At 32.4% G+C, this 12633-nt stretch overlaps 1 protein-coding gene across 1 annotated transcript; it reads left to right on the top strand.

Annotated features, from left to right (window-relative positions):
- Positions 1 to 7776: 7776 nt before the first annotated feature.
- Positions 7777 to 8939, top strand: LOC142541721 (protein BIG GRAIN 1-like E). The gene has a single exon (XM_075648184.1). The coding sequence runs from the start codon at positions 7867 to 7869 to the stop codon at positions 8752 to 8754; it is 888 nt and encodes a 295-aa protein (XP_075504299.1). The 5' UTR covers positions 7777 to 7866; the 3' UTR covers positions 8755 to 8939.
- Positions 8940 to 12633: the final 3694 nt, after the last annotated feature.

The following is a 12633-nucleotide window of genomic DNA, read 5'->3' as shown; positions in this document are numbered from 1 at the left end:
TCGTATGACAACCAACACAAGAACGGAGTAGAAGAAGAACGTACTCGACCGTATTTTCAAAAAAACGAAATAAATATGCATAAACGAAACTTTAATCTTTAAAACAAGCCCACTTACCTTAGACTGGAAGAAAACGTGAAGAACTCTGAAACAATAGAAGAATCATGCAACCAACCCCTCGAAAACGCAGCAGCACATCTACCGAAAAATTAGCCGTATTGAAATATTCACTGTGCCTTATTTCACCGTTGGATCGGACTCAAAATTTTACAGTACGTTCAAGTACGTTAAATATATTGTGAACGGTGGAGATCGGGTTTGGAAGTCGTTTAGGCCTGTTCATACAGAAAAACCGTATGTATGCTGAATTCCCGCCTAAAATTTGAGCAGTTTTCTTTCAAAGGCTATAAACAAAAACTAACCGTTGGATTTTGCTGAAATTTGGATATGTTATGCGAAACATACCGAAACATATTCTGAACGGTGGAGATCGGATTCCGAGCAACTGAGCGAGAGAAACGAATTTCTGAACTTCGAAAGAATTTTGACGACTCGTGCAGAATTTTTTTGGGAGGAATTTCGAAAATTGAAGAGCAAAATTTCGAAATTTTCTTGCTAGAATGAGGAGTGAATTTTGAATGAGAGTGTCTTCTTATTTATAGGGGTGAGATGAAAATCTTACCATAATTTGATTGATACTCTTTCCAAAATTTGGAGATGCTCCTTCCATAAACATTGATATGCTCATTTGTTAAGAAAAGCTGCCTTGTACGTAATATTTCCTTCCAATTTGATTGATGTCCAGCCTTATTTCGAAATTAATACATATTTGCACTGGAATTTGAATTTCATGTATTTATTGGCTTGGAATCTCCAATACCATGTATTATTTAATATTTTCGAATTTATTATAAATCGAAAATAAAGTCTTATACATGTCTATATTTAATTAATTGCATGTCCAAAAATTTGGGTTCTCACAGATTCGATAAAAACTCGTTTGAGCTCGTTTAATGAAGCTCGTTAAGATAAACAAACCAAACTCAAGCTTTACAGTATTCGGCTCGTTAGCTCGTGAACATGTTCGTTGGTAAGTTAATGAGTAATCTTTTAGATAAAAAAATAATAGTTTTGATATTTGATTTATTGATTTTGCATATTATTTATGAAATATATAGAAAAATCTATTAAATTTATTGATTATAATAAATTTACAAATTTTAATAAGAATAATATATTTTTCTTTAAATATATAATTTAGTTTTTAATTAATTTAATGAAAATTTAAATGTATAATTCATATTTATTAAGCTTGTTTAGGCTCGATAAAGGCTTGAATAAGCTCGTGAGCCATGCATATATTCGTTAAATAAAGCTCGAGCTCGGCTCGATTATAAACAAACCAAGCTCAAACATTCAAGAGTTCGGCTCGGCTCGACTCGACTACATCCCTAAATGCAGGGATCGATTCGTCTCATGGGTACAGATCTGTGAGGCCGTTGCACATGGAACCTACTCCAGTTATATATAAATTTACCAATTTTTATGGCTTGGAGATTTTATTATTTTTCAATGCAGGGATCGACTCGTCTCATTTATACAGATATGTGAGACTATTGCATATGAAACCTACTCCAATTATATATAACTTCACCAATTTTTATGGCTTGGAGGTTCTAATTATTTTTTCCTTGATTCCAAAACAAGAAACTGGTCCCGTAATCCCTCTATTTTCTTCCAAAGGCAATGTTATACTATAGAAAACTAAGTGACGAGCCATTCCCTTTTATTGTGATAAGGTAGGGCTTCGGTAGATAATCCAGAAAAGGACATGACAAATTTAAGCATGTAGATGATATTATTTCAGTCTCTGTTTGGAATGTAACATGCCACGCCTCCGGGAAACACAAGTAACAATTTTATTTTTTGTATTTATTAAGTTGGTCATTGTCCAATCTCAATTAGGTGTAGATGAAAAGGTGCAATTTGATAATTTTTTTATTCAATTAAAATTTTATTTGAAAATTTTAGTGAATTTTTGTATGTGAAGTACATGATTTTCAATTACTTCGACCCTATCCTCGAGGTATTTCTTTAATAATACTCCAAGGATATTCAATTACTTCGACCCTATCCTCGAGGTATTTCTTTAATAATACTCCAAGGATAGATCAACGATCATAAATGAGCACGTTATTTTTTCATGGCAAAAATTTGTGTGAGACGATTTCACGAGTCGTATTTTGTGAGACGAATCTCTTGTTTGGGTCATCCATGAAAAAATATTACTTTTTATGCTAAGAGTATTACTTTTTATTGTGAATATCGGTAGAGTTGACTCATCTCACAGATAAAAATTAACTATGAGTATCCAAATATGACAAGTGTTGGATTATGTCCGGAGACATTACCTTTTTCGGTGGCACTCCATATTGACCCAATTGAGATATTAGGTCTTCATACTCGAACAAATATCTTTTTTCTTTTTTCTTCTTGTAATAGACAAACAAGTATCTTTAATCGAACACATATCTAAATTGGTCTTTTTTTTTTTTTTTGGGGATTCCTTCTTTTCCAGGTTCACAAATCACAATAGAAGTTTTTTTTTAAAAAAAACAAAAATATGAAGATATCCATAACGAACCAAAAAGTCTATTTTTAGAATATCATGACTTTTAATATATAGAATTTTTCAACAAAAAAAGATGAAATCATATCATAAAAAATTGTGATATTATGTCGATGACTTGTAGATTATTTGACACAAATTTCTCAAAGGCAAAAACTTGTGTGAGACGGTCTCGCGGATCGTATTTTGTGAGAAGGATCTCTTATTTGGGTAATTCATGAAAAAGTATTACTTTTTATGCTAAGAGTATTACTTTTATTGTGAATATCGGTAGGGTTGACTCATCTCACATATAAAGATTCGTGAGACCGTCTCACAAGAGACCTACTCTTTCTCAAATTTGGACCAGGTCTCGGATTCGAGACTTAATTATAACAAACATATATATAATAGATATATATATATATTGATTTCTTATCCAAGAAATAGATATTTTTGAACGTCCAAATATCTCCAAAACTTAAAATACATGTATATATATATCTAGTGATTTCTTATCCAAGAAATAGATATTTTTGAACGTCCAAATATCTCCAAAACTTAAAATACATATATACTACTAGACTAGGACAAATATCCTGTGTGTGTTCAATATCAATGCTGTGACGTTACGAGGCAAGAGATGTGGGACTCAGAAACACAGTGCCGAAAGGGACTACTTTAAATTCTTGGAGCGTTGTAAAAGAAAGCAACCAGACATGTTATAGATTAGATTTGGAGGAGATGAAGATCCATTCATGAGCACCAATCCATAATCGGCCTGTTAAATTTACACTGGTAGATATTTGGATATCGAAGGGGCTTCGTCGAAGATTAAGTTAACATTGATCGATTAATTGTAGACAACAGGTGTTTCCGACGAAGCATCTCCGACGGGTGAAAGATTGGATCCATTACCACTGATCCATAATTGTCCTGTCACAAAAATTAATATGAGTGATTTATAAGTTTTGATTAATAAATATTATGTACATAAGCAATGTATATTATAGAATAAAAATTTTAAGTTCATATGTACCCAATAAACATACAGCAAATCTGATTGGTTTATAATCGTCAATATGTTAAACATAAGCTACTAAATTTTATAAGAAATATTGATTTTGATTTTCAAAAAATTACCAATACTTTTTGAAGATGAAATATGCATGTATGTATGTACACACACATATATTATCACGCATGCTTTAAAAAATGGGTTACTCGTATAAACTTTTATAGAACAATTTGGGTGGATGAATTTTAATTTTTCCCCTCAAAATTTTGGAAATTTGTTGGGAAACATTTGTGGTTGCAGTGGAGATCCCGGGGGAAAATTGAAAGTTGAGTCCATTCAGGAATGTTTAATACTCTAATATTAGTCCAAAATATAATACTACATTTTATTTTTTATTGTGCCAAATATATATTTGTTAGGTTAAGTGTGCATGAGTGAGGATAATATTGAGATGAACGACCTCTTTGGAAGTTCTCTTACGTCAAGCTGCTGACGTTGCGCCATTGATCTAGTTAGTTAGGTGAACCGTAAATAGTGACGTCAGATCTTAATGGGTAATATTGTCTTTGATGTGGATATATAATACCGACGATATGAAAAATATAAAACTGATTTCTAAAGAATATGAAACAATACCAACAGATAGACACATACCTCCCGGGACTCGTGGGCATAACAACCTGACATATTAACACCAAAGTAGGTGCACTAAGACATAAAGTTGTGCGTTGGTTAACGGATGTAGCTTTTGATCTAGTACTAAGCGTTTAATCCTAACAATTGGTATCAGAGCGAGGTCATGAGTTTAAGTCTCCCAAGAAACATATTTATATACATATGGGAGGAATGTTGGGTTAAGCGTGTATAGGGATATAAACGATCCAAACCAAAGCAAACAGTATCAGGCTTGAGCTTGGTTCGTTCAAGATTGTCTGAGGAGCTCGATTCGAACCTCTATTATCAGGCTCGAGCTCAATTTGTCTTGAAATTACTAAACTCGATAAAAGCTCGAGTTCGTCTCGTTAAAAGCTCGTTTATCATGTTAATCAAGCTTAATCAAGCCTAACTCGAGTTTGATTCATTAATAGCTCATTTATCATGTTTAGCAAGTCTGGCTTGAACTCAGTTCGTTTTTGAGCTCGTAAAACATAAAAATTGAGCTTGATTCGAACTTGTTAAAAATTAAATATATCTATGATCTAATTTTAAATTAGACATAAAAATGTAAATTCATTCATAAATAATCAAAACGACAAAAATAACAACTAAAAATGCATAAACTCTATATATTATTGAATACCCCAAAATAATACATCTAGCATCTAGATAACAAATACACGTCATACACCGATCACCATATAAATAACATTGCAATAATTTCACTCCTTTAATACTTCAATTCCTTTCATTGAAATTAGTAATAATATTTTTATTTGTCAACTAAATAAAGGAGCCAATTTCAAGCTTACGAGCCATCTAAGCGAGTCGAGCTCGAGCTCGAGCATACGAGCCACCTAAACAAGGCGAGCTCGAGCTCGAATTCGAGTTAGCGAGCCTATTATCGAACATGTTTGTGAGCTCACGAGTCGAATATCCTTAACATTGAGCTTGGTTTGATTAATTTTTTGAGCTCGAAATCGAGTTTGAGCTTGGTTTGATATGATTAACAAATAAACTTAAACGAACTTTTTATCAAGCCAGGCTCTGAATAGCTCGCAAACGGTTTGCTTCATTTACATCTCTAAGCGTATATGAATATAATAATACTGAGATGGGTGGCCTATCGAAAAATTCTTGTGCGTCAAGCTAACGTTGCGCCGCTCAATCTAGATGACTAGGTGAGCTATAAAAGAGTGAGACCATATCTTAACGGATAATTTTGTCTTTGTTCAGAACGTGATTAACGATGGATAAAAGGAAAGATTGATTTCTAAAGGATATGAGACAACATCAACAGATAGACGCACACTTCTCCGAACTCATGAGTGCACTCTGCGATGCCACGATTATAAGAAAATAAAGTTTTGTTTTGGTTATCAGTCATAGTTTTTACTTAGTGATAAACATTTGATCAAAAAATTATTTTAGTGTTTATATTTAGTATTATTTTCTTTATTTTTTATCGATCTAACTATATTAATTAAATGCACTATTTATTTGGCTACTTATAATTTATTAATATTAATACAAAGTTATATATTTATACTATATTATTAAGTGTGAGATTTTTAGAATAACTAAATTAAAAGATACCAAAATATTTAATTTCATAATTACCCTTATTACTATACTAAAAACATCCTCAAGTCACTTAATATTTTACATAGACAAAATCTAAATAAAATTTCCTTTTTAAATCAAACAACTCTTCTAAATTGAAAATAATTTCATTTTTATTGTTTAGTATTATTTGATCAAATTAAAAATAATAATAATGACGCATGCTAAGCGTATGCATCTTTTACTAGTTTTACACGATGCATATGTGATATGTATCATATAAATCAATAACTCAATTAAAACATATTGAAACAAGCATTTGCCATTCGATCAAAAGTCACAACAGATGGTATTGATTCGATTTTCGTACAAAAATTAGATTATATATTTTCAACAATATGGTGGTTACAATAGTTATAGCAAAATCTCAGCTACTATCAATACATTAATTAATTACTAATTATTTGATAAGTATTTTACAATCTCAAGATTTACACAATTTTAAGTTAAAAGTGCTATCCATATGGTTTTGCCATTCAAAAAAGTGAAATTTCAAGTTGTCCATTTGGATTTGGTCATATTCTGTAGAGAGAGGCCAAATGATATCCAATAAAACCATTTGAAATTGTTTTCCCAACCAAAACCAAATTAATTCTTATAATGGAAAAAGATCAATGTAGCCTGCAACCAATTAAAAGTTGATCCCCACAGGAATAGCCTCTACATAATTACATGATGAGTATCCAAGGAAAACTAATGATAATATTGAAGTACAATAATTGTTTTTCTAGAACAGCGATCGATTCATGATGTTTGAGTTCTACGCTTTTGACAAAACAACAAACACTCGATCAAACAATTTGTATCATAGCCAAATTCACGGGTTCAGAACACATGAGTACGATTTTGGGAGAAGGGTTTTTGGATTGCAATAATTATCCCAGGAGAGTGATCGAACCATGATGCTCGGATGTTGTACGATTTAAAATATTGGAGTTGGACCATTACCACCAACTATACATTTGGATAAAACGACAAACACTCGATCATATGTATACTTAGGATATCTACATCGTTATCTCCCAACATCTTCAATAAGACACCTTAGTCTACTGTTGTCGTCCTACAATTTAGCGATGGTGTATTAGCTCAACTGTAGATCGTGTTTTCATGGTAATGTCAGTCCCAACCCTCCATAGTTGGTACTAAAACATATGCATGAAACATGTTTTAGACGGACTAGCCAAGCTCGTGATTGGCCAAAAGTGAAATTGTTAAGATTGGAATTTGGACTTAACTCAATCCCAAAAGCTAGCTCAAGGGGGGAGGATTATCTAAGACCATTTATATAACTCTCAGGTATTTTATCCAACCGATGTGGGACAACTAACACACCCCACTTGAGCTAGCTTTTGGGGTTGAGTTAGGTCCAAGTTTCAATCTTAACATGGTATCAGAGCCCGGGTTCCACCGTTATGTGTTAGACTGCCTATAGTTAGGCCACCCGTTCTGCCCATAATTGGGTCATTTGTAAACTCCACGCTCCAGATGTTCATTTCTGGGCGTGAGAGGGGTGCGTTAATTGTCCCACATCGGTTGGATAAATAACTTGGGAGTTGTATATATGGGCTTGGACAATCCTCCCCCCTTGAGCTAACTTTTGAGGTTGAGTTAGGTCCAAATTCAAATCTTAACAGAAATCAATAGAAATATTATTTGTCTTTTTCCGATTTTGATATTGTATATTGTCAAATTTCAATTTTAGTATACGTAAATGTGGTACATACTAATTGGAGTCAAATATAGAATCATCAAAGGGCAATTGATAGAAATTTGAAGGATTTTTTTTCTTTTCTTTATTTTTTTTTTAAAAAGACCATTATTGTCAATCATTTTAGACATTTCCCATTTCTTTATATACATCGCCAAACAAAGCACCCCTTTAAGCAAAACGAACTACTAAAATATTATTGCATAGTCAACAGATATATCCCAAAATTTTCCCAATAAATCTGAAACCATGTATGCCACAAGTCCTAATAACATGTACAAGTACTCATTCAACTGGAGGAACGATTCCGGGGAGCTCGACGTGTTCGAGGCAGCTCGGTATTTCTCCTGTGCTGTTGATGATCAAATTCCAGGAAACCTCAACAATGATGCAGATTTTTCGCAGGAAGTCATCGACGAAGGAAAGCAGAATCAAGTTCAGAGAGCTGCAAGAATGAGCCTCGATTCGATAATGCAGCACGAGATAAGTACTCCACAAGAACAAGCAAAAGATTCACATAAAGCCAAGGAATACAAGAAATACAGGCAGCCAAGTTCTCCAGGCGGCAAGCTTGCTAGTTTCTTGAATTCACTGCTCAATCAAACGAGATCGAAGAAGCGCAAATCCCAATCCGTCGGCCCGAAATATTTTGAAGAAAAAGAAATCCCAGGTGAAAGAAAGGAAAGAAGACGCAGCGTTTGCCATTTTCAGATCAATGCTAAAGCTAAAAATGTCGATTCTAAATCCAGGAATTTTTGCTTGAGTTCCGGTCTTATCCAAGCCACTCCCACAAAACCTTGCAAAGAAGTCAGATTCAGGGATTTGTTTGAGCGTCAGAAGCGTAAAGATGATGGGAATTTGAAGCCAAACTCTTTGCAGAAGGAGTTTCGTTCCGAGAAAAAGTGCACAGATGACCCCTGGATTAACAAGAATTCTGGCATGAATTGGATTGATGATCAGTACACATCGGAAGAAAAAGAGTTCAGGAAATTCAGTGATTGTGATGATGGTGGAGATACTGATTCAAGTTCGGATCTGTTTGAATTGCCAAATTGTGACTTCGATTTTTATTCAAAAAGTTTGCCTGTTCATGCAACAACTCGGGCAAACAGCATCAGGAGAAGTGCACCAGTTTAATTTTCTTAATCGTATGTTAATATTTGGACATTATATCGATATTATTAACAATATCTATATCTATGTGTGAGGCCATATAAAATATTTACTTTTGATATTTTATTTATTTACTGGTCTACGACTCATTTTCATCCGTATGTGATAAAAAGTTGGACTTTCAGTAAGATATTATAATATTTCATTTTTTTAGTCAGAGAGATTAAATATCAATACACAATTTCTCATATTTAATTTTATCTTCAGAAAATTTTTCCTTTGGTTTTGCATAGATTGAGATCTTGAAATTTTTCCTTTGGTTTTGCATAGATGGATTCAAAATCGGGCTTTTTCCCTCTCATATGTGCATAGAAGTATTATATGTTTTGTCAAATTGATGATCTCAACAGTCTACCACACTTGTATAGACATTACTGTATTCATATTAGGTTATTTATGAGCCAAAATCATAATGCTATACCTGATGGAAACTAAAGGTTATTACATACATAATTAGTTTCTATATATCCTTGCAATTACGATACAATGTTGCTTAAACATTAATAATGATTCATGGCAAAAACTTGTGTGAGACGGTCTCACGGGTCGTATTTTGTGAGATTGATCTCTAATTTAGATAATCCATGAAAAATTATTACTTTTTATGCTAAGAATATTACTTTTTATTGTGAATATCGCTAGGGTTGACCCGTCTCACAGACTAAGATTCGTGAGACCGTTTTATAAGAGACATACTCATGATCCAGTGTGCTAAACCAAAATTGGTTTGTTCAAAAATAATTAAGTTGATCAATAGGAATACTTAAGATATGGTTTTAAATGAACAAATGAGTTTACTCTAAAATTTCACGAAGATTTCCCTTGGTTAACTTAAACCTGAATTGTGAGGGTTACACAAACATCGATTGTAGTCTACCCAATTGTAGCTCATCTTGGTTAGGGGTGTTCAAACTTCGGAAAAAACCGAAAAAACCGAACACTGAATCGAACCAAAAACCGAATTTTATAATTCGGATATAAATGTTAAAACCGAAATTTATTTGGTTCGATTTCGTTTTATATATGTCAAAACCGAACCGACCGAAAAAATCAAAATTTCATTAAATTAATAATTTTATTTTTTTTTATATGACATAAGTGAATGATAAATTATTTTGAATAATATGTAGTTGATTGTGGTTTATGTAATTTATTTAGACTTTATATTTAAATGTTTTACTAAGAAATCATTTAAAAAGATAACATATTATATTTACAATATATTTTTCTTATTAATTTAAATAATTGTATCAAAACCGAAATAACCGAACAATTTCGGTAGAAAACCGAACCGAAGAAAAATGGTTCGGATATCGAATTATATATTTGTAAAACCGAAAATCGAAAAAACCGAAATAAAAAACCGAAAGCCGAACCAAACTGACCGATGAACACCCCTAATCTTGGTTAGCAACCGACTTGAGCTGAGCTTGGTTAGCAAATGAATTTGATTCTCAATCAAGCTGTGTGCAGCAGATTCCTAGAAAGAATATGATGTTTTCTAAGAGCGCAAAGAGCTTGTTGTACTCAGTGAACAATTTTACGCAGGTAGCTAGATTTAACAGCTAATCCGGAAGCAGCTAGGTTTAAGCAATAATCAGCATAAATTAACTATACGAGAGTGTGTTTATAAAAGTTTGAAGCAATCCTTATGCGTCTCTTCTTCTTCTATTATCGAGAAGTATTTCACTAGAAACTTTGGTTAATAAAATAGTTTGTACAAATCCGCTTCAACTAGTCAAACTCTAGTCACTGATACTCCTAAAAACTCAACACGCACAAATTCAATCTATCTGTCTAGAAACAAACTTGTGAAAGTTTATAAAAAATTCACTCTTCTATCAGCTCAATAAAACAAATGATATAGTGAAACACAATAGCACAAGAATTATCCTCAAAAATCATATATTGATTTTCAGTGTCAAAAGAGATGCAAAGATTCAAATGTTATCAATTGGTTCAGTAGTGATTTCAGATGATTTTTTCCTTAAATACACATCTTCAATGAATTTTTTTTAAAGGGTCTTCAATGGTACTATCAGCTGGAATGAATGCAGAAAATGTGACGTGTCCTTGTCTTCTTTCCAAATCTATAATGTGACAATAAATGCTCTTGGAAGCTAGCTAAATTCAACAGCCACGACAAATAAATTGTGTTCGATGAGAGAGAAAACTACAATAGAGTTTATCTTTTTTGGAGAACATCCTCGTTTGAACTCTAAGTGCTCAACTGATGTAAAGCCCGTCATCTTTGTCTATTGTTGACCTATACAACTTGATAACGCGACTTGAAGATGCAGTTTGACACGTTATAAAGATAAAGGCTGCTTGATAGAGTAATTTGATAAGCCTTAAGATAGATCAGCTGGATTTTCTTGAGAATGTCCAATTTGATCTGATAGCAGCCGATAAAAGATAAATAGCATCCAACAAGTTCTTCCAACAACCCTGTATAACATTCCAACATGATTAATTTAGGGCTTACAATCACTTATCAAGTTATTTCAGCAGTCGATGCACACCCATCAACTAAAAAATCATCCACTTAACAACCAACAACTATTTGTTATCACCAAAAATTACGATAATTTTATTCTAACACGCTTGTTTGTTCCTAGAAATCTCGGATCAAAAAATTTTGTTACCACTTAAATTTCTGATTTTTGGACAAGTATAGCAGATAATGTTACTATACATGAGCATTGTATCGATTCAAACACTAACATCATTAGTTATTTGATAATTAAGTTTGAATTGTGGGGCTACTTATTCTTTCTTACCAATTAAGCCAAAATTTCTGCTTTTCTAAAAGTACTTCACTGCTTTTAACAATTACAGTTTACATTGTTTCCATGAATGCTTAAGAAAATTTTTTTTTGTTCTGTTATTTGCTCTTTGGATATCTTTACTATTTAGGTTGTATTTGTAAATATTTTAAAAAATGATTGAGAATTCTTTTCTTTTACAAGTTTTGCTTAAAAAAAGTGATCATGAATTTTTCTTTTACGAAGTTTTCATGATCGCTTTTTTTAAGCATTTGCAAACACTACTTTAATAGGAGTATAGGACATGAACTCTTTAAAACAAACCCTTTGGTTATTTTAATGAGTGACTTAAATACATTTCATTTTATTAATACATGAAATATAGATAATGACATTAATGCAATATTAACAACCTATTTAAATAATTAACTTTCCAAGAATACCCATTTACCCTTTGACAAAAATTTGTGTGAAACGGTCTTATGGGTCGTATTTTATGAGACATATCTCTTATTTAGGTCATCCATGAAAAAATATTACTTTTTATGCTAAGAGTATTACTTTTTATTGTTAATATCGGTAGGATTGACCCGTCTCACAGATAAAGATTCTTGATATCGTCTCACAAGAGACATACTCTTACTATCTCTTACTCTTTTCTACTATACACATATATTTCCTCCTCCGACTATCTCCACATATTCTATATAATTTTTCATTTTTCCCCCTAAATATCATTTTGTTTTCAAAATTTCATGCAAAATAAAGCTGAATTTGAACATTAACGACTTTTCCCGCCTGAAAATATTTTATCGTTTAGATGTTATAGAAAATTGAGAATTCTGATTTGTTTCAGTTCAAAGAGTGGATATTTTTTAAATCTCTATCGTCATGTATATATGTTGCATTTACAAAACAACTAGTAGGTGGATACATGATTCTTAATCCTTAGAAATCAACCAATTTTGTCGATGGGATGGAGAAAATGTATCATCATACCATATGATTTTAATTAATTAACCTCGTGAATATTTTGAAGCTTTAAGTTTAAGGTACGGTGTTACCCAGTATGGGATGG

Source organism: Primulina tabacum, chromosome 4 (assembly GCF_025594145.1).
Source record: "Primulina tabacum isolate GXHZ01 chromosome 4, ASM2559414v2, whole genome shotgun sequence".
NCBI classification, from domain to species: domain Eukaryota; kingdom Viridiplantae; phylum Streptophyta; class Magnoliopsida; order Lamiales; family Gesneriaceae; genus Primulina; species Primulina tabacum.
Note: the sequence above shows the minus strand (reverse complement) of the source record. Positions and strands in the feature narration are given on the sequence as shown.

Bases quoted from the DNA above. Each gene is read 5' to 3' on its own strand.
- LOC142541721 (XM_075648184.1), top strand. From the start codon at position 7,867: ATGTATGCCACAAGTCCTAATAACATGTACAAGTACTCATTCAACTGG.